At 44.9% G+C, this 27,547-nt stretch overlaps 1 protein-coding gene across 1 annotated transcript; it reads left to right on the top strand.

Annotated features, from left to right (window-relative positions):
* Positions 1 to 13,624: 13,624 nt before the first annotated feature.
* On the top strand, positions 13,625 to 15,724 carry LOC141651780 (uncharacterized). Its single transcript, XM_074459477.1, has 4 exons — positions 13,625 to 14,063; positions 14,547 to 14,724; positions 14,920 to 15,250; positions 15,359 to 15,724. The coding sequence occupies exons 1-4, from the start codon at positions 13,625 to 13,627 to the stop codon at positions 15,722 to 15,724; spliced, it is 1,314 nt and encodes a 437-aa protein (XP_074315578.1).
* The last annotated feature ends 11,823 nt before the right edge of the window (positions 15,725 to 27,547 follow it).

Here is a 27,547-nt window from a genome sequence, read left to right as displayed (position 1 = left end):
TACTCAAAATGGTCCAACCAACGTCATCACACCAAATGACAATGAAGATGACTCCACTGATCATTTGCTCAAGCAATTACAGAAGACCAAGGCTGATCTTTCAGTCTGGCAATTGGTAGCAAGCTCATTCCCACATCGCCAAGCTTTGCTGCAAGCTTTGGCCAAGCTAAACGTAGCACACAACTCTACTCCTGAAGATGTAGTCAACTTGGTCTTCCCAGAATCACCAAAGCTAAGTAATCCTATTACTTTCTCAGACGAAGATTTTCCACCTTTCGGCGCTAGTCACAACCTTGCTCTTTACATCACTGTCATTTGTCAAAAGAAGAATGTGCCAATGACCTTGGTAGATGATGGCTCTGCAGTCAACGTCATACCCCTCAAAACGGCACACAAGCTAGGCATGAAAGAGTCGGATTGGACCCCTACCAACCAAGGTGTGCGGGCATATGACGGTACACGACGAAAGGTAGTAGGACTTGCCAACTTAACCATAGCCACAGGGCCAATTGGACGAAAGGTTAATTTCCAAATAGTGGACATCGAGGCTTCCTTCAACATACTTCTGGGAAGGCCTTGGATTCATGCTTCCAAAGCGGTAACATCCACCCTTCATCAAAAGATCAAGATCCCACTAAACGGCAAAGTAGTGACGATCACTTCGTCACCCATCAAGGCAATAATCGAAAAACAGTCGAACAATCAAGTCCTTGCAGATCCTATATACGAACTTTGGGGCTTCCAAAGTGTAAGTGTCATAGAAAGTGAGTTGGCACCCTTATACTATAATCCCTACTCCAACTTGGTGGTCAACCACATACTCAAATCCCAGGGATACTTCCCTGGAATGCCTTTGAACCCTCTTCGGAAGAATACCTTCGCGCCATATAAGGAAGGCAACTCAACAAGGATACCACTTGGACTAGGGTATAAACCTACAAAAGAGGTGGTCCTCGAAATGCTCGCCCAAGTCCAAAACCGCAAGCACGTAGGAGTCCAAATGAGGCCCTACCTCCCTACTTTAAATGGGTACTTTGTTCAAGAAGGAAGTCTAGAACTCTTTCACGGATTTCCCGAACCTTGGCATTATCTCGAGAGGAAGTTAGCCGGAATCGAGATCTTTCACGATTGCTACTTCATCCCTCCAGAAACGGTTCCTACCGTCAAAACCCGTCAAGCACCTTGCTTAGACGAACAAGCTGTTAGCCTATTGTTTGGAGAAGATCGATTCGTTAGGACCGCGCAGGATGAGATCATTACTATGATACTTCAAGACGATCGTTTCAACCCCACCGCGTTGATCACAGAAACCGACACAAAACATCAGAAAGGATGGAGAAAATCTATCAAATGGACCAACAATCAAGGAAGACTCTTCAAGCTCACCACTGGAGAAGGAGAGATGTTCAAAGGAGAACCAGAAGACGATGAGTTCGAGTCGGAGTCGGAGTCAGAGTCGGAGTCTAGAGAAGTCATTAGAGAGTCTACTCCTGTCGTCATCCCCACTCCCTTCGTTTCTCCTAGCTTAGCCTCGAGTAGTCACAGTAGTTCGGGAAATGCCCCAACCACTGTCCCTTTGCCGCCACTGACCATGGATCAGTTGGCTTCTTTGTTTCAACTTTACTCAAATTTTAATATGAATAAATCAGGTTCTGCTTACTCTTTGTGTTATCTTGAGTGCAATTCTGTTTATGATGATACTGAGGTTGACCAAGACCCAGACTCGATCGAAATACCTCCCTACATAGCCAAAGAAATACTACAGGAAGGGGAAGGGGGACCAGTAATAGAAGACACCGAACCCATCAACGTAGGAACCGAACTAGAACCCCAAGAACTTAGGATAGGGACTACCTTGAGCTCTACCGAAAGGGCCGATTTCATAGATCTCCTAAATGAATTCAAAGACGTTTTCGCTTGGTCCTATAAGGATATGCCAGGGATCGACAGGGATATCGCTGAACATAGAATTCCGATTAAGCCAGGTTTCAAATCTGTGAAACATAAGCTTCGACGAATGAGAACAGAATGGGCTCTAAAGATTAAGGAAGAAGTTGACAAGCAATTCAAAGCCGGGTTCATCAAAGTTTCCGAGTATTCTGACTGGGTAGCTAACATAGTACCCGTACCCAAAAAGGATGGGAGAATCCGCGTTTGTGTTTAATTTAGGGACTTAAACAAAGCAAGTCCAAAAGACGACTTCCCTCTACCTCACATCGACATATTGGTGGACAATACTGCAGACCACGCATTACTATCCTTCATGGATGGGTATGCGGGTTATAACCAAATCAAGATGGCCATGGAAGATATGCATAACACCGCCTTTGTCACCCAATGGGGAACCTACTGCTATACGGTAATGCCGTTCGGATTGATCAACGCCGGAGCTACATATCAACGCACCGCAACTACACTCTTACATGACATGATGCACAAAGAAGTTGAGGTATACGTAGACGACATGATTGTCAAATCCAAGGAAAGAGAAGGGCACATTGCGAACCTTCGCAAGTTCTTCGCAAGGCTACGAAAGTACAACATGAGGCTCAATCCTCAGAAATGCACATTCGGGGTAACATCTGGCAAACTCCTGGGATACGTCGTTAGTCAAAGAGGTATAGAAATAGATCCTTCCAAAATCAAAGCTCTGATTGAAATGCCACAACCTCAAACAGAAAAAGAAGTCAGAGGATTCCTAGGAAAGGTGCAATATATAAGTCGATTCATATCGAAACTTACGATGATTTGTGAGCCTATCTTCAAGAAACTCAAGAAAACAGACCACACCATGTGGGATGACGATTGTCAAAAGGCATTCGACCGGATCAAGGAGATATTGGCTAAACCACCAGTGCTCATGCCACCACAACGAGATCAACCTCTTGGTTTATATCTCAGAGTAACCGAAACGGCCATGGGTGCCATGCTGGCACAAACTGTAGGAAGTGAAGAAAGAGCTATCTACTACCTTAGTAAGAAGTTCTTGGAATACGAGTGCAAATACTCACAACTCGAAAAGACATGCCTCGATCTTGTGTGGGCAACGAAGAAGCTACGCCATTACATGCTTAGCTACTCCGTCAAAATATACTCCAAAATGGATCCAGTCAAATACCTCTTCGAGAAACCCGTCCTCAACGGACGTCTAGCAAGATGGACCTTGATGCTCTCAGAATTCGACCTCAATACGTGCCACTAAAAGTTGTAAAAGGTCGCGCCGTCGCCGAATTCTTCGCAGAAAATCCTATCAATGACGCACAAACAATAGATACTTGGTCATTTCCAGACGAGGATATACTCCAAACTGATGTAGACTCCTGGGACCTGTACTTTGATGGAGCATCAAACCTAAGAGGATTCGGAATAGGAGTGTTGCTCATTTCTTCTGAAGGCGAGCATACACCAATTGCCGTCAAACTCGACTTCGAGGTGACAAACAACGCCGCAGAATACGAAGCTTGTCTCATTGGACTACAAGCGGCAGTGAGCTTAGGCATTAAAAACCTCCGAGTACATGGGGATTCATCACTAATCATTAACCAAGTTACAGGATCTTGGAAAATCCGAAGCGAAAGCCTCGCACCTTATCAGGCTAGAATAGACCAAGTCGCTCAATTCTTTGATCACGTAACCCACCTACACCTACCTCGGGAAGAAAATCAATTTGCAGACGCTCTTGCGAAACTCGCATCTTTGATTAATATGCCAGATCACATGGTGGAAATGCCTTTGTGCATCGAACGACGGTCAGAACCGGCTTATGTCCACCAAATCACCGATGAAGAGGAAATCGCACAAGAACCATGGTTCCAAGCAATCCTGAATTTTAAGCTTAACGGTACATATCCACCAGATATGGACAAGAGGGGACAACGTGCTATACGCCTACTAGCTTCCCAATACGTCCTCATGCAAGGAAAATTATACAAAAGAACACCTCTTGGTGTAGTCCTACGTTGACTTGATCATTCACAGGCACGAAAGGTGATGGAAGAAGTCCACGACGGAGAATGCGGTCCTCATATGAGCGGGCCCATGATGGCAAAGAAAATCACACGTTTGGGATATTATTGGACCACAATGGAATCCGATTGCATCAAATACGTAAAACATTGCCACAACTGCCAAATCTTCGGGAATGTGCAACATGTCCCTCCTTCATTGCTCTATACAATGACATCTCCTTGGCCATTTTCTGCATGGGGAATTGACATAATCGGGAAGATAACCCCCGCCGGAACAGGAGGTCACTGTTTCATTCTAGTAGCAATCGACTATTTCACCAAATGGGTAGAAGCGGCTTCCTACACTGGTCTTACAGCTAAAAATGTGGCAAAATTCATACAAAACAACATCATCTGTCGATATGGTTGCCCACATGAGATCATTAGCGATAACGGATCACATTTCCAAGCTGAAACCAAGCAATTGCTAGCCAAATACAAAATTAAGCATCACCACTCTTCGCCCTATAGACCACAGACTAACGGCGCGGTAGAGGCGGCAAACAAGAATGTTGTCACGATTCTCAAGAAAATGATTGACAACTATAGAGATTGGCCAAGCAAGATACCCTTTGCTTTATGGGGGTATCGTACATCTGTCAGGACGCCCACTGGGGCTACTCCTTTCTATTTGACCTACGGCATGGAAGCTATACAACCAGTCGAGCTAGAAATACCATCCTTGCGTATTTTACTAGAAAGTCAAATCCCAGAAGCCGATTGGAAGAGGGATAGAAATGAAGAGCTCATCCACCTGGATGAACGTAGGCTGCGCGCCTTGCATAACGTCCAAACATATCAAGCACGTATCAAACGGGCTTTCAACAAAAGGGTTAGGCCAAGGAACATCAAAGAAGGAGACTTGGTGCTTAAATCGGTTAGAGCTCTTTTACCTGTCGATCCGCGGGGAAAATTCAAACCTAATTGGGCCGGACCATTTCTAGTCAAATGAATACTCCCAGGGGGTGTGGTTAGAATCACAGACCTAGACGGGAATGAGTTTTCAAACCCCACAAACCTTGACCAACTGAAACGATACTATGCCTAGAATAGGAATGAAAACGCGCCTCGCGTAACCCCACGTGTCGCTCTTGTGGCACTAAATAAACGGCCCCTGGCCAAGCTGAAACAAGCTAAATGTCACTGTGCTCTTGCATTTTGACAAATTTGTCATCCTCGTATCATCAAATAAACTAAATTCGCACCTTCAGAGTAAGCAAAAGCTCATGCTTATTTTCTACGTTCATTACAAGCTCTTGCTTCGAACAATTATTCTTTTACATTTACTCGAACTACGCGCAAGGGTTTGATTTCGCTTTTTAAGTGAATACAGGCAATCCTTCACAGGATTCAACCCATTATATCTAAAATGTAAATAGAAGAACATTTGCATTGCATTTGAAATTCGACAAGAATAATAAAAAGAAAATCACAACGGTTTCATAACCATTTAACCTTTTTTATTTCATTCATTGTTTTAATAATAATAATACGCTACATAATAAAAAAATAGAATAGGCTAGGATTCTAAAAATCCCTCCTTTTTATTACAACAACAATAATAATAATAATCAAATAATAAATAAAGAGACTTGGGCTATTCCTCCATCTTCCCCTTGCCCTTGTCATTCTTGTCATACTTTTTGTCACGACCTCGAGTCGGACGCTCTTGCGCCACTTCAGACCTAATCACCAATGGTCTTTCTCGAGGCCTAGCTTTTCCATTCTTGCCAATCACCATCTCTGCGACAGGAGTAGTCTTCGGTTTCTTCGAAGGATGAATGACTTGAAACCCGGCTTCTTCTTCTCCCTCTGTCAGATGCTTCTCCTTCTCTTTCTCTCCCTCGTGCACCTTGTAGTCGATGGGCTTGCGTTTCCTCAACTTCTCGCGCTCTTCCGGAGTTGTAGCCTTTCTCCACCTCAGATAAGAATCTGACACCCATAAAGCATTGGCGGAGAAATTCAAGAACCACATGTTTCTTTGGGCCCATTTGATAGCCCACTCTCTTCGGCTCTCTGTAGTAAGCGCCATAGCAGTCTGCGGGACGGTATCAAGCCTCTGGATCGTCTGCTTCAGCCCAACTTGTCTCATCAACCTTTCCGGAAAGATGCACACCATAAACTCCAATCCAGGAATGCGCACCGACCTAGTGGGATCCAAAGAAGACACTCCAGTGACGGACTTGAGGTGCCACCACGGAACGATCCACCTAATCAAGGGACCATCATCACTCTTCAGCTTGTTCTTCCAATAATCACAGACCCGGGTGAAGTCCACCATGTACAACCGCGTCCTCATCGCAATCGAACGGGCATGATAGGAAAGCGCATGAACTGGGGGCTCGATCAATCGGAGCCGTTCCATAAGCCAAACCTACCAAAAGCAGGTATTAGACATCAAAAAACGAAACAAAAAAAAAAAAAAAAAAAAAAAAAGAAACGAAAGGTGTCTTTTACCTGCAAAATTACGGGACTTCCCAAAAACGGCAGATCACGGTTGGATTTCCTATTATCCAAACCCAATATAATCTCTCCTAAGCATAAGCAAGCTGGGCTCCTGCGCAGTTCCATCTGCTCAACAAGGCCCAGAAGACGGGGATCACCTCTCAAGTCTTCATCAACATGCCCTTGGAAGACATACACATGCAACAAGCAAAAGCCAAATGCCCTCCGCCTAGCAACATGAGAAACGGTGGGGTCGGCCCTGTTGATGAATCGATCTATGAAGTCCAACATTCTCACACCTTTTGAGGTAACTAGACGGTCCACCTCAAGTCTAGTCAGTCCAAGCAAATCTCTAAATTTTCTTTTGTACCCTTGATAAGTGGAAGGAATGGCAGGCAAATGTTCGGGTCCCATCCACCAATAGCGAATCTCTTCAGAAAGGGGCAAATATCACCTCCAGGGAACGCAAAAACATGGTAATTTGGGTCCCAATAGTCAAGGCAAGCATCCAAGAACGGTTTCACAACCTTGATGAGTTTCAAACTCAACAACGATCCAAAGTTATAAGAGCCCATATCATGCTTCTCCATATTTGAAAACTCATTGGTCCATTCCTTCAAGCGGATCTCCAAAGTATTCATGATGAGAAAATTTATTTTGAAGAATTTTGTGTATTTAGACGAAGATGAGACGGAAGATTTGTGTGAATAAACGCTCCATCAACGTTTCTATTTATACTAATTCTGGTTCCAAAAATCCGTCAGAACAGAACAACCTGGGAACAGGCGCAGCACCTGCTGCGCCTCTTCAAAGGGACGCAGCTCATGCTGCGCCTCTTCCCGAGCTTCACTTCTGTGATTTTCCGCGTTGGATCTTTCCTAATTCCATAACAAATAATTTCCTATTCCTACAGGTTATTGTTTTGGTAAATACGGGAAGGTTACCATGTTTCAGGTTTCCTAATTTCGCGGGCACGCATTTCGAGGCGACATCGACATTTCTGCCATTATATCACACTTGTATTTTTTTTTCATTTTAGGAAATAAATTTCATTTTCATTTTAAGGAAATAAATTTCATTTTCATTTTAGAAAATAATTTTCATTTCAACTTGTATATATTGATTACTATTCTTTAAATTCATTTCTAAACTTATAGATTTCTTTTTTTTCTTTTTTTAGGGGGTAACCCTCCCTACCGTCCGGTCATTTTCAGCAATATTTTTGCATTTTTGCATTCTTTTGAGTCGCTCATTTTGCGCTAATTAAGGCCATATGTATATAAAAATGTATGCTTTGCGTGTTTTTCTATGTAAATTTCGGCAGCATGACGGCGTAAACCGTCATCTACCAAACCTGTTCGAAACTAACCTGCAGATACAAGCAACACAACCCAGCAACAAAGGCGCTCAGGCCATCGTATATATACCAAATGAAGGAAATGTACAAACTGGGGGCTCGAGCCCCAAGCAAAGTCCAAAAATGTTCAAAATGATAGTCCCAATGTACAAATGTACAAGATACAGCCAACAAACAAAAAAAACTACACAAAACTACTGCTGGGCGCCCTCCAACTCTGCAACTCTCGCCACAAGAGCGGCGATCTCGGCATCCCGAACCTCGAGCTCCCTCAACACGCGAGCTGTCTCCTCCCGAGACTGGGCCAACTCTCGCTCCAGCTCGCGGTCACCCTAAACGATAAATTGGCTCATGTCAATCAATTCAAGCAAAATTAGAAAATCAAAAATCAAAAATGGAAACAGGTGTAAGGTTCATACCTGACGACCTCGACCGCCGACAAGTGCCTCGACGGCAGTAGCTCGCAGCCGGTTGGCCACCCTCCACAACGCCACAAACCGAGACGGCGCAACCTGCATTTTCAAAAGAAATTCTCAACAATTGAACAAACTCAATCAAATCTGTTCTTACACAAAGGATATACAAATTAGAGGCTCACCCTCCAAATCAGATGCTGCCAATCGTCCAGGCCAGCATCCGTCACGGCTACGTCAAAGTCACGCAGCTCGGAGATCGTCGTCCTCCCGGTCGCGTCAGTGTACTCGAGGGTCTCGGGGTACTCTGGGGGCTCGATGCCCGCCACCTCGACCTCCTACAAAGACAAATGGTTCTCATCAATCGATGATCTTTCATCATTCTCAAAAATCAAATCAAAAGGAAAAATAAAAGATACTCACCACCACCGGCCAGTATGCCAGTCTCCCGTAAAGGAACGCCGAGTAGTCCTCACCAGGAAGGAGAAGGGCGTCACCACTGGCACCAGCCAAGTCCGCCTCCCTCTCAGCCTCAGAAGGCTCCCTTCGTTATGTCTCCAGCGAGAATAAGCGGATATACTTTCCCTCTCATGACAAGAAGAATCAATTCCCAATCATGTCTCTAGCGAGAGTAAGCGGACATACTGTCTCTCTCATGACGTAAGGATTGACGGTCTACCTAAGCAGATTTCCCCTCAGCAGTTCCCGCCTGTGTCCTGCTATTCGCAATTGTTTCTCGAAGACTACCCAAGGCAGTTTTCTCTCAGCAGTTCCCGCCTGTGTCCTGCTACTCATAATATTTCTTATTTCCCCGCAGAGTGCGACAAAGGCGTCGTTCTCCAGAAGTTCCCAAACCAAAGCCTTCTTTCTTAGGTTCGTAAACCCGAAATTAGGATTTTTTTAACTATAGGATCCCAATCCTTTTAGGTTCATAAGCCTTCAAGTTCCCAAACCAATAGAGTTCCTATACCCAAGCTTTAGTTACCCTTAAGTTGAACTTACTTTAGGCCTCCTTCCCGACGATGCTTTCCTTTAGGGTCCCACACCCTAGCACCAATCCTTATGTATCCTTTAGGTCTTACCCTTAGCTCCTACGCTTAACCTTAGCTCCTACGCACCTCCGGAAGCATCTCGAGAAAGAAGTCTCAGGTATGGTCTCTTCTTATGGCTGGCGAGCCTCCTTACGTAGTCTAATGGACTTTAAACGACCCTCCCCGATAGTCGACAGACTCTAAAATGTTCCCGACGACAGGTCCTTGGCTCAGACCCCTTGAGCCGCCTCGCGTCGCCATAGTCGCCAGGTTGTAATCTTCGATTGACCTGATGGCTATACTTTGACTTTCGCCTTGTCCAAGCCTCAGTCAAAGTGGGGGCTCTGTAGACACCTCGTCTCTGCACCTCCCGCAAACCACCCGGTGATGATTGGGCCGCATGTTTGGTACGCGGAACGATTTGTGACAATTCATAAGATTATCGTCAAGTGATTGCTCAAATATTAATGTCTACCTCTTAGTTGTCATCTACGTCCCGATACGGTCGTTTTGACAGTAATTAGAGTACATTCGGAGTCCGGGCCTAAAACCGTCTCCATTTTCTGATAACCGTTAAAACCCGAGTCAGAATGTTCTGGAATGTTCCGGATATTTCTATTCCATATTTCATAAATTTTATCTTTTAGTAAGCAATTTCCCGTAATATTCTCATAAGATATTAAGGAAAATCGAATTATTTCCGTCCTACCATAACTCAAACACGGAAATCTTTCTTCTGCAGGAGGAAACCACTTGGGAACGTACGCAAGAGTCTGCGCCTCTTCCAAGAGACGCAGATGGGCTCGCTGCGCCTCTTCCCGAGCCCTTTTCTGCATGTTTCTCGTATCTTTTTCATATCTTTCCGAGATTCACTTCCAAAGAGTCTCCGAAACCCTAATTCCTTCACGTGATTAGTATAAAAAGGAGCCTTCGCTCCTCATATTTCTCACGCGAGTGTCCGCCCTTCTCTTCTCCCTTTGCATTCTAGACTTTGTTCTTACTTTTTGGCGTCTACGTGCTTGAACTTTCGACCACGTAAGCTCGGATCCTTCTGAGTACCAGCCTCCCCGTTTGCATGACCGACCAATTTGACCAACTACACAATAATCAACTTAATTAACTTAATCGTTTTCCTCTTACGAGGGCACTTTCTTTGCATTCGCGTCGAGCATCACTAATCGATATCTTAGTCCTTCTCGTTTCGTCAACATGTAAGTCTGAGGGTATAATCCTTATTTATTTATTGTATTTACTTTTTGTATCATCAATTGTAAGGTTTACGTCGAAAGTACCATTAAAACCGATTTCTAAAACCGTGCTTTAAAACCTCTTTTTACGGATTTCCAGTAGATAACCGTCGAGAAAGGATGCAGCAACTGCTGCGCCTCTTCGAAGGAGCGCAGTTCCTGCTGCGCCTCTTCGTGAGGCTGCCGCAGTTCCTGCTTCCTTTCTTCTTCGTTCGTCCTCTGTCATTCGTCAAGTTTGTTTTATTTTGTTTCGTTTGTTTGTTAATTCTTCATCACAATAGCATATAATTCACATGTATATTATAATCATCATCATTAGCATGTTTTAATCATCATAAATCCGATTTAAATCCCTAGTAATCCAATATTTACGGGTTTTCGTCATTAAATTCAATTCCGAGTTATAGGGATTCAATTCGTCAATATTGGGTTTCTGGAATTCGTCTTTGATATAGTTTTCATCTGTTTATTCACATGTTCATCGTATATTCATCATTAATCCATCGTATCTAACTTAATTAATTGATTTAATTTGTTTGACTCATTAATATTTTTCACTTCTGTCATTATTCCATCATGTAATTCATTCGTCTTAATTCCGTCTTTTCCATGTTTACTGTTTTCATGACCCATTCGTATGTTAAATAACCTATTAATCACTTTCATCCGAGTAAATAATACCAATCGATCATTAAAATCACCAATTAACATTAACGGCTTGCAATTACGGCTTCACGACCCGAATCGAAAGGAACAGACGCAACGGCGTCACGCGCGCCTATTCCAAAGGACGCGACTCTCTTGCTGCTTTTTCTGGCGAGTTCTCGTCACCCGAACCCCGTTTACGCCTTGACCTAGTTTGTTTAGACTACGTATTAACTAACTATTATCCGTAATATCACGCTAATTCCTCATTCGTTAGTTTATTTGATTCTTTCTTTTATCTCTTTTTCTCAAATTATCCGTTTTAAAGGTATTTTCGACATAAATCGCCTAATCCTTTGTAATTAATGTAATTTTCATTATTGTAATTCATATTTATTATTTTTTCTCTTTTATTGCTTGTATGTTTTCACATGTAAATGAGCATTAAATCCAACTTCGACCCAATTGTTTGCTAATTAACTGTTCACCGACTTAGTATTAATTCTCACATGCTAGGATTAAAATTTGGATGTTGCATTGCATGCATATAGCCGACGATATATCAAGCACGAATAACTTCCCTAATCATTAGTAGAGGCCGCTATCGAGGCGGGCGGGATTAGGTGTTCGATCAAAAGAGCTTCCTAATACGTACCCTCACCCCTTACTCCAGATATCTGTGAACACCCGTGTTCATTGGCATCCACGAGAGTCATTCTTGACATAGAATGCTAAGGGTAACGATTGCTTAGTGTTCATGTCTCTACTTTGTGTCTTGACATGACACGAGGTATTCGAACGGTTCCAATTTCCCATAAAAATTGGTGGCGACTCCATACAAAATGCAAACGCTTGTTTCCCAAGCGCCCCCGTGGCCCCCGCTGTCCACACATTGCAATGGTTCGTCGGCTTGCCTAACGGGACCATATCTTCATTCGTTGATCTGGTCAACGCATTTAACCAACAGTTCTCTAGCAGCCGGAGAACACCCAAGCAGCCAAGCGACCTATACAGGATCGTCCAGGAAATAGGTGAATCAATCAAAGATTATGTCACCAGGTTCAATGCAGAGAAAGTCTCAATACAAGGCTGCGATATGTCCACTGCCATCAACGCCTTCAGGTAAGGCCTGGATATGGAATCAAGCCTCTACAAAGAATTAACGATGTATCCTTGTTAGAGATTCGAAGAAGTCCAACAGAGAGCTACAGCGGCATTAAGGTTAGAAGAAGACATACAGGCTCGAAAGGGAGTAGCAAACTTCGACAAGCCAAGCAGGAAATTCACAACAGAAAAGAAAGACGAACGAGCTAAGCCATACAGCAGACCCAATATCAACAGAATAGCAGAAAAAACTCAGCAAATTGACGACTCTCCGCATCCTCCTAAGCTATCAGAGTACGGATTCAACACGGGAATGGAAGGGCTGCTGAAAGCACTTAGAAGCATGGGTGATCAGGTGAGGTGGCCAAAACCTCCCACTCAGGATCGACCCAACGACGACAGAGACAGCAGCAAGAGATGCGAATGGCATCAGGACATAGGTCACAGGACAGAAGACTGCTACAGGTTGCGAAAGGAAGTAAAGTTCCAGGTACGCAAGAGAAACTTGGATCACCTGTTATCACGTGGGGGCAAGCAGGACAGGAGGGAAGCAGCAAATCAGGTGCTTCCTTCTGCTCCACCCATATGCACGAAAATTATTAACGTGATAACAGGCGGATCCGAGCTATCGGGTTTGACATATTTCGCCGCTAAGAGGAAAGCCACCGGAAGTAAAGGGGATCATCCAGAAACTTCAGACAGGGTAAGCCAGAGTAATTTACCCCCGGTAACTTTCGACAAGACTGACATAGAAAGCGGTGCAGAGCAACATGACGATGCCCTAACTATAACGTTATCCATTGGCAATTGCACCGTACGAAAAGCATTAGTGGATACAGGGAGCTCTGTGAATCTCATCATGCTCGAAACCCTCAAAACCATGGGTTTTGATAAAGAGAACCTGATAAAGAAATCTATGCCCCTGGTAGGATTCAGTGGTGAAACTGCGCATTCGGTGGGTGAGATAACCATCCCAACATATATTGAAGGAGTTAATAAACTAGTGAGATACCTAGTCATTGAGGGTCCAACCACCTACAACGTGATACTAGGAAGACCGTGGCTGCATCAGATGAAGGCGGTGCCCTCAACATATCACCAATGTCTCAAGTTCCCAACGCCATGGGGTACGGTCACAGTAAAAGGAGATCGAGAGGAATCCAGAAACTGCTACGCTCAAGCCCTCAAGGCTACAACCAAGCTCCCTTCATAGCAATTACAGAACCGGGGCACCTCGACAGAATATAAGGAGCCTCCCTCAGAGGAACTGGACCAGATACACCTGGACGAGGCACACCCGGATAGGACAGTATTGATTGGGGCAACTTGCAGTGAAGAGCTGCGCAGCTAGCTGATTCAATTTCTCAAAAACAACATGGATTGCTTCGCTTTGTCCCACAATGATATGGTGGGCATAGACCCATCCGTTATTTCGCATAAATTAAGCGTGAACCCAAGCTGCACCCCGGTACAGCAGAAGAGAAGAAAATTTGCGGCAGAAAGAAATGAGGTCATTAACAAAGAAGTAGACAGTCTCCTGGCAGCAGATAAAATTAGGGAAGTTAGCTACCCTGAGTGGCTCTCTAATGTAGTAGTGGTGCCCAAGAAGAACGGCAAATGGAGGGTGTGTGTAGACTTCACAGATCTAAACAAAGCTTGTCCCAAGGACCCCTTCCCACTGCCACATATCGATGCAATGGTGGACGCTACTGCGGGACACGAGGTACTCACTTTCCTCGATGCCTGGAGCGGTTATAATCAGATCAAGATGCATCCACAAGATCAAGAGAAAACTGCATTCATGTCAGAAAGAGGCATATATTGTTACAAGGTCATGCCCTTTGGCCTAAAGAACGCAGGGTCCACTTATCAACGGTTGGTAAATAAAATGTTCAAGCAGCAAATAGGAAAGACCATGGAAGTATACATAGACGACATGGTAGTGAAGTCCAAAAAAGCAGGAATGCACATGGAACACTTGGCAGACACCTTCCAGACGTTAAGAGAGTTTAAAATGAAACTTAATCCGTCCAAGTGCTCGTTTGGGGTATCTTCAGGAAAATTCTTAGGGTATATGGTGACCCAAAGGGGAATTGAAGCAAGCAAGGAATAAATAAAAGCAATACTCCAGCTGGAATCACCCCAGAAGCCAAAGGATATGCAAAGATTAGCAGGGAAGGTGGCGGCCCTAAACAGGTTCATATCAAGGGCCTCGGATAGGTGCAAGCTGTTCTATGATATATTGAGGAAGAGTCAGAAATTCGAATGAACTGAGGAACATGAAAAAGCATTCGCAGAACTCAAAAGCTACCTAAGCACGCCACCACTACTCGCAAAACCAGAGCAGGGGGAGCCACTATTCTTGTACCTGTCAGTCACGGAAGCAGCTGTAAGCGCGGTCTTGGTCAAAGAACAGGAAGGAGTGCAGCATCCCATATATTACATTAGCAAGTCTCTGCTTCCTGCAGAGACCAGGTACACTTCCTTCGAAAAACTAGCATTGGCTTTGGTTACTGCTTCCTATAAATTGCGGCCGTACTTTGAATCTCACACCATCCACGTAATAACCAATTACCCGCTAAAGACTATTATGAGGAAACCTGAACTTTCGGGCAGAATGACTAAATGGTCAGTACATCTTAGTGGCTATGACTTGTAATTCGAACCCAGAACGGCGATAAAATCCCAAGCCCTAACAGATTTCGTCTCTGACTTCTGCCCTGCCACCCATGGGGAGGCAGAAGAGGGAATGCTGGCGATAACAAGGAATCAGGATGGTGAGATATGGACCCTATACATTGATGGAGCCTCAAATGCAAGAGGGGCTGGTGTAGGTTTGGTCCTTCGATCTCCTAAAGGAGATATGATAGTACAAGCTATTAGGTGTGAGTTCAAGGCAACCAACAACGAAGCCGAGTACGAAGCCCTTATACTTGGGATGCAGATTGCATCAGGGCTCAAGGTGAGGAACCTGAGGGTATACAGTGACTCCTTACTTGTGGTAAGTCATGTAAACAACGAATATGTAGCACGTAATTCAAAGATGATAGCCTACTTGAAGATAGCCACATAGCAAAAGTCAAAGTTTAGAACGTTCAAGATAACTCAGGTGCCGCGGGAGCAGAACGTGGAGGCAGACGCCCTGGCCACGTTAGGATCCACCTTCCATCCCACAGAACTATCAAACATACCGATTACCCATGTGTTGACCCCAGCCATCCAGAGGGAGCCAGATCAGAGACCGGTGAAAGAGGATGTACACATGCAGTGTGCGCAGGGAGCCAGGACGCTGGTTTCCACAGTAGGACAGCAGGATGCAGATTGGAGGGTTCCATACCTAAATTGGCTAAGGGATGGGACACTCCCTGAAGACAGAAAGGAAGCACAAAGTTTCAGAATAAAAGCTTCCGGGTATATCATGATTGATAATATTCTCTTGAGAAAATCATTGGCGGGACCATGCCTCGGTGCTTAAGCAAAGAGGAAGTCAAAACAAGATCTTTGCAAGATGTGCACAATGGAGAATGCGGGAACCACGCTGGAGGGCGAAGTCTGTCAAACAAAATCTTGAGACAAGGGTATTTCTGGCCCACCATGCGCGCAGACGCCGTAAATCACGCTAAACGCTGTGAATCATGTCAAAAGGCGGCTCCAAAGAATCCACCAAATAAGCGAACCAATGCATCTGATTATCTCTCCATGGACATTCATGATGTGGGGCATGGACATAGTGGGTAAGCTGCCCAGGGCTCCAGGAAACAGAGTATATATGCTAGTTATGACCGACTACTTCTCAAAGTGGATTGAAGCAGAGGCAATGACAGAGGTAAAAGAACAGCAGGTGATCTCTTTCATCAAGCGCAACATCATAAGCAGATTTGGGATACCATCCGAAATCATATGCGACAATGGGTCCCAGTTTATATCAGATAACACCGAGGGCTTCTGTGCACGATGGAACATAACGCTGAGAAAATCAGCCCCCAGATATCCACAAACCAATGGCCAAGCCGAATCCAGCAACAAAATCATTGTGGGGAACCTCCAAAAACGGCTGGAAGAGCTGGGGGGAAAATGGGCGGATGAACTACCATTGGTACTCTAGTCAGACAGAACAACACCGAAAATGGCAACAGGCCAAACTCCGTTTAGCCTTGTATACGGAGCAGAGGCAGTGATACCCTCAGAAGTTCTAGTACCAACGCACAGATAGGGCTGTCAGACGGCAGAGCAAAACAAGGTCGAAATGGCTAGGAGCCTGGATACAGTTGATGAGCTGCAAGAAAGCGCCTACATACGTATGGCATCGTATAAACAGTCCGTAGCAAGGACATATAACAAGAATGTCAAAATCAGGACCCTTGAAGTAGGGGACCTCGTACTCAGAAGGGTATTCGAAAATACCAAGAACCACAAAGCAGGCAAGTTTGCCTACAAATGGGAAGGGCCATATCAGGTCGAAAGCGTTATCAAGAATGGGGCATACAGGCTGATGACCATGCACGGTCAAATCCTGGATAAACCCTGGAACATCCGTCACTTGAAATGGTACTTTGTCTGACAAAGTGCCAAAACTTTAGTGTATAAAGGACCTTTCAAAAGTCCGTGAAGCAAAAAAAAAAGGGGGTGGGAGTTAGTATATGCTTTAGGTATTGGTGTGTTTCCAAAAACTTTTTCTTTTGTCTTCCTTAGTTTTCCTTTAACCAAATAGAGTCGTTTTTAAACCAAGTAGTTCAGGCTGTGGCTTCCTGGATCCAGGTGTTGCCCTGGAACACCATGAGATAGCACCAGGTAATTTGCACTACTTTGGACTTTATAATGCTTCTACGAAGAAAGGCTTTGATACTAATATTGGTTACTTGTCAGATAAGGAACACTTTGAGGGTCCAGTCCCTGCCATGTGAGGCTGCGAAGACGTTTATCTTAAGTCAAGCCACATGGAGAGCATACGCCGAGGTAGCGCGCAGGGTACGGCATACTAAGACCACCCATACCTTAACGTTAACTCAGTAATCCCATAGCTATGTCGTAGATCAAAGAGTGCACGCACGGATTTCAAACGTCTGGAACCACAAGGAACGCAACATTCCTTGTTAGTCAGAAACATTCAATGAAGGTACGCTCTAATCAGCTAACCCTAGTGATAAGATATTTTACGTCATGGGTAAAATATGTTATCAAAAGTCTGTCATCAGGAACAGGAGCTGTGCACCTGGAGCCAGGTCAGCTTCCTGGGTATACCTATATGGAATCAAACCTCCAGAAATCAATGGCAAAAACGCAAGTATAACAAAAGCAGGGCCTAAAAACCTAGGACCAGAACTACTTTAAGTTAAGGCACCTACTACCCTTAGCAGGCGCCATCAGAAGTTTAAAGCCTGCACACCAGCAGGCAGAAAATAAGCCGAAACAAAAAAAATGAAAAAGAGTTTTTTACAAACTTGCGCCACACAGGGCGAAGTCCCCAGATAATTTGAATTAAAATTTAAGAGAGGTCAATCCTCTCGACAACTGCATCCTGACCATTGCTCTGCTCCCCATGCTCTGTCTGCTTCTCTGCTGCAGGTGCCTGAACAGCCTCAAGAGTCGCAGTGGCACCATCACCAGTCTCCCTCGCCAGGATCTCCTCCACAGTCCCAGAGATGGCTCCAGAGATATCCATGGCTGTAACATCAGGCTCCAGGTTAGCAACTTCAGCTTCAGGAGGAAACAGGGCGCTCAGGTCCATGCCATTGGGAAATGCGCGGGCAAACTCGGCCAGCTCCTCCTCCAGATTCCAGGATGTGTGCCTCCCCTCGGTATAAGCACGGATGCAATCAATCCGCCCCTCGAAAGCAGTGTAGGCTCCCACATTTTTGGCTAGTTCAGCCATTGTAATACTCCGTATTTATGAGTCTTTGGGTACTCTATCGAGTAGGCCCTACTCTGTCGAGTAAGGGTAAGTTGCGTCTTAAAATAGTTTCTGACCTGTTGGGTACTCGATCGAGTAACTAGGATACTCGATCGAGTAAGAAGGTACTCGATCGAGTACCTTAGATACTCGATCGAGTAGCCGGTTTTACGGGGAGTTTTTCTCGGGTTTTGTTAATTATGCGATTAAGATATATAACCTTTTCCGTCATCATTCTAAACACTTTTACAAAACCTAATTTACTGTCAAAGAGAGAAAGCAAGTACGTTCATCATCTTAATCGCATTGTTAGCAATTCCCGGAGTTTGGAAGGTCGGTTTTCATCGTTCGATATACCGTTGAGATCCTTGCGTCGAGGGTAAGATCTATGTACCCTTTTTGTTATCTTTCCTTTAAGTTGGTTAAACCCTAATCTAGGAATTTGGGGGTTTTTGAGTAGTTTGTGATTTGGTAGCATTTGTATGTTGTATGATAGGCGGAGGTTTCGTAGAAGAAGCTTTTTGAGACAGCTGTAGAGACCGTCTGATAGTTGTGCTTTCCAGGTAGGATTTCCTACTCAGTATTAGTCCCATAATGGGATGATTGTTGATGTGTTGAGATTGATTGTTTGATATAGTAATTGTATTGTGACTACGTGATTGTGATTGTGATTGTGATTGATTGTTCTCTGGTTCTCGAGATGCGTTCTCGGCTGAGTGGAGTCACTTGCGGGAGTGGCTTCACGCCCTAGTTTCGCCCTCCGTGGAACCCGCCACGGGAGGGGATGTGCACATTAATGGACAGGGTTATCGCTCGATATGATGAGCGGGGCTTAGGTGGGAACGGCTGCGGTCCCCCACTGGCAGGGCTGGTCCAGTGGACAGTCGGTGATTGAGATTGTTGGATTGGTGTGGATGTGTGTGTGTGTGACGGTTAAGCTGTCTGTTTATCTTATTGTTGATATATTGAGTTGTGTGATTAGTACTGACCCCGGTTGTTGTTTTGTAAACATGCGGTGATCCATTCGGGGATGGTGAGCAGTAATTGAGCAGGTTTGAGTTGAGTACTGGGATAGCTGGGAGGTGCCACCGTCTGACGATAGAAGTCTTCCGCTGTAGTCTTTTAGTTTTATGACATTTCAGTATTTCAGTAGACAGTTGATTTTAAGAACTTGTACCCGTATTTTGGGATTTGGTTTCAGTTGTACTTTTCACTAAAGTTATATCATTTAAGTTGTTTCTTTATTGTCTTATGAATATCATGCGTCGGGTAACCGAGATGGTAATATCTTCATACCTGAGTGGTCCTGGCAAGGCACTTGGAGTATGGGGGTGTTACAAATGGTATCAGAGCGACGATCCTGAAACCTGTAACCAATGAACCTAATGAACATAGGGAGTCAATTAAAATGAACCCGGGGTAAAAGTTGTAGGAGCTAATGCAAAGGCTTGGGAGACGTCCTAAAGTCGCGAACTTGCCCTACAATTTTGAACCGGTCACATGGGGAGCGTGTCAAGGTAGTATACGTTGTTTGGTTAGCTTGTGTATGAATGTGATGAAGTGTGTGTAATCGTTGGATGTTTGAAGTAGAAAGTTGAGAATGTGAAAGAAAGGTTGATGATATATGTAGAACTGTTGTTGGAATGAGGAACATGATGAATGTTTTCAATGTGGCGTTTAATAACATGATATAATGATTTCGTGGATTGTATGAAAAGATGCGTAGCATTATATGCTTAGTTATGTTATAACGTTGGTTTTATAAAGTTTTAGCATGTTAGCATATGATATAGCATGCGGGTAGCGTTTCTGAGTTAGCATGACTCGATCGAGTGGGACTGACTTGATCGGGTGGGTTTTTGACGATTTTGAGTCCAGAATCGTGTTTTTGGGCACTCGATCGAGTACCTCGGGCACTCGATCGAGTAGGGGGTCACTCGATTCGGTCGAGTATGTTAGAGATCAGAAGGTCTGTTTGGGGTTTGATGTTGGGGCACTCGATCGAGTATGGTGGGCACTCGATCGAGTAGCCCGTTACTCGATCGAGTATGTTTGGGAACTCGATCGAGTAGGTTCTGGGCAGCGTGTTTTCTTGTTTTGAGGTTTTGGCGCGTATGTTTATATCCACCCCTTTTCTCTTATAGTTTCAAGATGCCGCCCAAGAAGAATGCGTTGTATGCGAGAGCTGAGCTTATGACCATTGATGACATCGTTAAGATGTTGGAGCATCAGGATGCTCTTACCGAGGCTTTAAAGACTGTGGGGAAAGATAAGGATAAGGATAAGGAGAAGGAGGTTGATCATTCTAAAATCAGCCTCTACATAGCGAGGTTTAACCCGAAAGAGTACAAGGGAGTTGGGGAGCCTAACCTTCTTGATAGCTGGCTTAGAGAGATGGAGAACATATTAGATTTGGTTCACTGTCCTGATGAGATGAGAGTGGAACAGTGCGTTCTATCCGAGGGAGGCGGTGGCAAGTGGTGGGATACAGTGAAAGTGAGTGCTAAGGAGTTATATGCGAACCAAGGTTTACCTGCTATACCTTGGGAAGAGTTTCGTAGGGCTATGAGAAAAGAGTTTGTACCGGAGCATGTGAGGAGTAAGTTGAGAGAAGAGTTTGACAGTTTTAAGATGACCGCTGAGATGTCTGTGGCCGAGTACTACAGGCAGTTCAATGAGAAGTCTAGGTATGCTGAGGATATGGGTTTGAATGAGGAGAATTTGGCGCTGAGGTTTGAGAGGGGGTTGACCCCTAAGATTATGGATAAGTTACCCATGGGAGTCCTTACTAATGTTAAGGAAGCTTATGAGAGGGCTGGGAGAGCTGAGAGGTTGGTGGAGATGGCTCAGGAGAGGTTAGGTGGCGAGAAAAGAAAGTCTGAGAGCGAGGGTGGTGGCCAATCCAATCACAAGAAAGGCAACTATAATCAGTCTAAAGGGTTTTCTTCTGGGTCAAGGTTCAGTGCTGGGGCTTCCTTTGGGCGTGGCCGTGGAGGTGGTAGTGGAAGTTGGGGGGTGACCTGCTTCAGTTGTGGTGGTGTAGGCCACAAGAGACATGAGTGCACAAGTGCACCGGGAACTTTCCAGAGACCTGCGCAGAGCTACGCGAGCAATAGACCGGCTGGATCATGGGCAAACCGGGAAGTCGAGCTATCGAGTGGAGGTAACCGCAACGGCGGTAATTCTTATCAGAAACCACCGACGAACAACAACAACAATCAAGGGTCGGGTGCTAAGCGACCACTTTAGCCGATCTTGTCCGGGAGGTGGACGGAGAAGACCGATGGAAAGTTATTCATGATGGAGAAGAAAGCAGCTGAGGAGGATGCACAAGTTATCACCGGTAATTTCCTTGTTAATGGTATTCATACCTTTGTTTTGTTTGATTCGGGGGCTTCTCAGTCGTTTGTATCTTCGAGTCATGTTAAACGGTTGGGTTTGAGGGTGTATGAATCTGTTAGTGAGCAAGTTTTTATACCTTCGGGTGAGTATGTATCATATGGGAGGTTGTTTAGAGATGTATCTATGATAGTTGGGCAAGTTGATTTCCCTGTAGACTTGCTAGAGTTTCCTTTTGACGGTTTTGAGATGATAGTTGGGATGGATTGGTTAGGAAAGTATAAAGCTAAGATAGACTGTCATCAAAGGAAAGTGTCTTTAAGAGGTCCTAAGGGTGTTAGTGTGTCTTATCGTGGGTTTCTAGTCAAACCCAAAGTTAAGTTGATTGCAGCTGTCACCTTGAAGTCTTATCTGAGGAAGGGATGTCCTTTGATCTTGTGCCATGTGAGAGATGACCGGATAGAGAGTCCGATGATTGATCGATACCGGTGGTGGGAGAGTTTGCAGATGTTTTTCCGGAGGAGATTCCGGGGTTGCCACCGAAGAGAGAGATAGATTTCACGGTTGAGTTGAAACCGGGGGACGGGGCCAATCTCTAAGGCACCGTGCACCGGATGGGTCCTAAAGAGATGGAGGAGCTCGAAACAAACTAGATGATCGATAGAGAAGGGATACATTAGACCAAGTGTATCGCCGTGGGGAGCACCAGTTCTTTTCGTAAAGAAGAAAGATGGGAGCTTGAGGTTGTGTATAGATTACAGGGAGCTGAACCGAGTGACGGTGAAGAACAAGTATCCTTTGCCAAGGATAGATGACCTGTTTGATCAGTTGAGTGGTGCAACGGTCTTTTCCAAGATTTATTTGAGGTCGGGGTACCATCAGGTGAAGATTAGAGAGGTGGACATACCAAAGACAACTTTCACGTCGAGGTATGGCCATTATGAGTATGTAGTGATGCCGTTTGGGTTATCTAATGCACCGGCTGTGTTTATGGATTTGATGAACAGAATCTTCAGACAGTTTTTGGACCAGTTTGTGGTGGTATTTATCGATGACATCTTAGTCTACTCTAAGACTAAGGAGGAGCATGAGGAGCATCTGAGGATCGTGTTGCAACTTTGAGGGAGCATGAGTTGTATGCTAAGCTGTCCAAGTGTGAGTTCTGGTTAGAGAAAGTTGCTTTTCTGGGGCATGTGATCTCTAAGGAGGGAGTAGCTGTGGATCCGGCGAAGATTGAGGCAGTGACAAAGTGGGAAGCACCAAAGAATGTTGCTGAGATTAGGAGTTTCTTGGGTTTAGCTGGATACTACAGACGGTTCGTGAAAGATTTCTCCAAGATAGCTAGACCTATGACAGCGTTGATGAGAAAAGAGAACAGGTTTCGTTGGGATGAGAGTTGTGAGACGGCGTTCCAAACATTAAAGGAGCGTCTGACCACAGCTCCTATCTTAGCATTGCTTGAAGGGATTGAGAACTTTGAGGTTTATACAGATGCCTCAAAGAATGGGTTGGGATGTGTGTTGATGCAGAATGGTAAAGTGATTGCCTACGCTTCTAGGCAATTGAAGCCTTATGAGGAGAACTACCCTACTCATGATCTGGAGTTGGGTGCAGTGGTGTTTGCTCTCAATATTTGGAGACATTACCTTTATGGAGCAATCTTTAAGGTATTTTCTGACCACAAGAGTCTCAAGTACATCTTCACTCAAAAGGAGTTGAACATGAGACAGAGGAGGTGGATGGAGCTGATTGGCGATTATGACATGGAAATTATCTACCATGAAGGGAAGGCCAATGTAGTTGCTGATGCTTTGAGTAGGAAGAGTGTACATTCTCTCGTGTACAGCTCTATCTTTGATGAGGCTGAGAGATGAGGTAGCGAGGTTTGGGATACATATGATGCAGAAAGGAGATGTCATGGGTGATATGACAGTGCAGCTTGAGTTTTATGATGACATTCGGGGTAAACAAGCTTTGGATCCTAAGATGGTTGAGTGGAGAGCTGGAGTAGAGAAAGGGACAGTGTCTCGATTCTCCATTCACACAGATGGTAGTTTGAGGTTCGATGGTAGGTGGTGTGTCCCTAATGATGAGGAGTTGAAAAAGACAATCATGGCAGAGGCGCATTGTACACCATATTTAGTACATCCAGGTGGTGACAAGCTATACAAGGATTTGAAGAAAACGTTTTGGTGGCCTGGGATGAAGAAAGAAACAATGAGAATTTGTGGCCCGTTGGTTGACATGCCGAGAGAGTTAAAGGGGAACAATGGCGACCACGGGTAAGATTCGGTCTTTAGAGGTACCTGAGTGGAAGTGGGAATCCATTTCCATGGATTTTATCGTGGGTTTGCCAAAGAGTCAACAAGGTAACAACATGATTTGGGTAATAGTGGATCGACTGACCAAGTCAGCTCACTTTGTTCCAATGAAAGATACATGGACTAAAGCACAATTGGCTATGGCCTATCGAAAGAACGTGCTTAAGTTACATGGAGTCCCTAAGGACATAGTGTCTGACAGAGATGCGAGGTTTATATCAAGGTTTTGGAAAGAGTTGCAGGAATCGTTGGGAACAACTTTGAAGATGAGTACAGCATTTCATCCTGCGACAGACGGACAGACTGAGAGAACAATCAAGACTATTGAGGATATGTTGCGAGCTTGTGTGATGGATTTTGGTGGTAGCTGGGAACAGAGGCTGGACTTGATAGAATTTTCTTACAATAACAGCTATCACACTAGCATTGGTATGGCACCGTTTGAGGCTTTATATGGGAGGAGATGTAGGAGCCCGATTTGTTGGGACGATAGTGCTTGAGAGGCGAGAGTTTTAGGACCAGAGATGGTGCATGAGATGGTGGAACAGTTAAGATGATCGGGGAACGGATGAGAGCACTCGGGATAGGCAAAAGAGTTATGCAGATCTACATCGCCGGGACATAGAGTTTCAAGTTGGGGATAAGGTTCTTTTGAAAGTGTCTCCTATGCGTGGGGTTATGAGATTTGGGAAGAAAGGCAAGCTAAGTCAGAAGTTCATTGGGCCTTCTGAGATCTTAGAGCGAGTTGGGGAAGTTGCATATCGTCGGCTTTACCACCGCGCTAGAGAGAGTGCATAATGTGTTTCATGTATCGCAAGTGCGGAAGTATGTGAGTGACCCGTCACATGTGTTAGAGGCAGAGAGCTTAGAGCTAGATGAGTCCTTATCATATCTTGAGGTGCCTAAGCAGATTCTTGACCGAAAGGTTAGGAAGACTAGGAGTGGTGAGACAGTTTTGCTTAAGATCCTTTGGTCTAACCACGAGACTGAGGAAGCTACATGGGAGCCAGAGGAAGCTATGAAAGAGCGTTACCCTTTTCTTTTTGGTCAGGTATGTATGGTTACGGGGACGTAACCTTGTTTCTTTTAGGGGGGTAGGAGATGATCGCGAACAGTTTTTAAGAGTTTTATACCCTTTTTGTATGTTGTGTCGGTATGTCTGTCGGGATGAGTTGGGTTAGTAGCATGTTTTATGTTAAGTTTTGTTTTGGTTGTTGAGTCGGAAGTGTTGTGGGAGTACCTTTGTTTAGTAGTGGTTTGAACTTCGGGGACGAAGTTCTTTTTAAGGAGGGAAGACTATAATACTCCGTATTTATGAGTCATTGGGTACTCTATCGAGTAGGCCCTACTCTGTCGAGTAAGGGTAAGTTGCGTCTTAAAATAGTTTCTGACCTGTTGGGTACTCGATCGAGTAACTAGGATACTCGATCGAGCAAAGGGGTACTCAATCGAGTACCTTAGATACTCGATCGAGTAGCCGGTTTTACGGGGAGTTTTTCTCGGGTTTTGTTAATTATGCGATTAAGATATATAACCTTTTCCGTCATCATTCTAAACACTTTTACAAAACCTAATTTACTGTCAAAGAGAGAAAGCAAGTACGTTCATCATCTTAATCGCATTGTTAGCAATTCCCGGAGTTTGGAAGGTCGGTTTTCATCGTTCGATATACCGTTGAGATCCTTGCGTCGAGGGTAAGATCTATGTACCCTTTTTGTTGTCTTTCCTTTAAGTTGGTTAAACCCTAATCTAGGAATTTGGGGGTTTTTGAGTAGTTTGTGATTTGGTAGCATTTGTATGTTGTATGATAGGAGGAGGTTTCGTAGAAGAAGCTTTTTGAGACAGCTGTAGAGACCGTCTGATAGTTATGCTTTCCAGGTAGGATTTCCTACTCAGTATTAGTCCCATAATGGGATGATTGTTGATGTGTTGAGATTGATTGTTTGATATAGTAATTGTATTGTGACGGCTGTGATTGTGATTGTGATTGATTGTTCTCTGGTTCTCGAGATGCGTTCTCGGCTGAGTGGAGTCACTTGTGGGAGTGGCTTCACGCCCTAGTTTCGCCCTCCGTGGAACCCGCCACGGGAGGGGATGTGCACATTAATGGACAGGGTTATCGCTCGATATGATGAGCGGGGCTTATGTGGGAACGGCTGCGGTCCCCCACTGGCAAGGCTGGTCCAGTGGACAGTCGGTGATTGAGATTGTTGGATTGGTGTGGATGTGTGTGTGTGTGACGGTTAAGCTGTCTGTTTATCTTATTGTTGATATATTGAGTTGTGTGATTAGTACTCGACCGGTTGTTGTTTTGTAAACTGCGGTGATCCATTCGGGATGGTGAGCGAATGAATGAGCGAGTTTGAGTTGAGTATTGGGATAGCTGGGAGGTGCCACCGTCTGACGATAGAAGTCTTCCGCTGTAGTCTTTTAGTTTAATGACATTTCAGTATTTCAGTAGACAGTTGATTTTAAGAACTTGTACCCGTATTTTGGGATTTGGTTTCAGTTGTACTTTTCACTAAAGTTATATCATTTAAGTTGTTTCTTTATTGTCTTATGAATATCATGCGTCGGGTAACCGAGATGGTAATATCTTCATACCTGAGTGGTCCTGGCAAGGCACTTGGAGTATGGGGGTGTTACAGCCATCTCCTCAGCACGGGCCTCCGCCTTTGTCAGCCCAGAAGTCAGAACGCAGTTAGCTTCCTGCGTCCTCGCCAGCTGGTCTTTAGCTGCCTCCTTCTCTTTTAGAGCCACATGGAGTTGTTCCCTCAGTTTGGCGCAGGTAGCTGTGAGCTCCTTATTCTTCCACACGGAAGCCAGGCACTCAACCTTGGCTCTCTGCAGCATCTTGCGAAGATAGAGAGATGATTGAAGAGCCTGCAATAAAGAAGACCGTGAGTCAGGGAAGCACAGGGGCAGAGAAAGAAAGGAGACAGTGAAAGAAGACTCACAAGGAAGTAGTGTTCAGCAGCCAGGTCAGTCATCTCCTGGGGGGCAGTCGAGTCAAATGCCCTAGAGCAAGCCGGTCGGAACCTTTCCAGCGCGAGCCGAGTTGGCTTTGATCGCATCCCCAAAGTTAGCAGGAAGGCGCAGCAGCAGCTCGTCAGCATGGACGGGGGACCCAGGCGCACGCGATATTGGGGTCACTTCGATAGGCTCGAGAGCAGGCCTAGAGGAGGATCTCCTTCTTGAGGAGGCAATGGAGTTAGAGGAATCGGCAGTTCTTTTCCTGGCATGGCGCATCAGGATCTCAGAGGCAGACGGTCTAGCACTTCCTGCAGGGGCACAAGAACGCAAGGGATCAGAATAAAGAATCAATGGGTTAAGAGGTTCCTAAAGATTGAAGGGTGTTTACCAGAAGACATGGTTTCTTCAGTAGCAGAGTCGGCTAAGCCAGAGAGCAGAAGGGGAAACACTCTACGGTCTTCAGGGATGGAAAAGAGCTTGGCAACAGAAGTATCCTCGTCCTCGGATTTCTCAGGGTTCTTGAGTTCTGCATCAGATCAAAGAGTAAGAACAGTGAGTGACAAGAACAATCAAGGATGGACATGCAAAATATACTTACTCTTAGCGAAAATCTAGTGCTCGAAAAAGTAATCAGCGTGGATGGGGAGAGAATCAAGCTTGACATAGAAAAAATCCTCATACCACCCATCGTCCTTCCCTTTAGCAGCCGATTGGAGGAAGTTTTTAGTCTTCTCCACGGCCCTGAAAGTATATTGGCCATGTCCCAATGACCGAC

This window comes from Silene latifolia, chromosome 4, assembly GCF_048544455.1.
Source record: "Silene latifolia isolate original U9 population chromosome 4, ASM4854445v1, whole genome shotgun sequence".
Classification (NCBI taxonomy): Eukaryota; Viridiplantae; Streptophyta; class Magnoliopsida; order Caryophyllales; family Caryophyllaceae; genus Silene; species Silene latifolia.
The sequence above is the reverse complement of the archived record's forward strand: the minus strand, read 5'-3'. Positions and strand labels throughout refer to the sequence as shown.

Bases quoted from the DNA above. Each gene is read 5' to 3' on its own strand.
- LOC141651780 (XM_074459477.1), top strand. From the start codon at position 13,625: ATGGATTGCTTCGCTTTGTCCCACAATGATATGGTGGGCATAGACCCA. The intron at 14,064-14,546 runs GCATATATTGTT...AAGCATTCGCAG, and splicing joins TGCATTCATGTCAGAAAGAG to AACTCAAAAGCTACCTAAGC. The intron at 14,725-14,919 runs GTACACTTCCTT...ATTCGAACCCAG, and splicing joins CTGCTTCCTGCAGAGACCAG to AACGGCGATAAAATCCCAAG.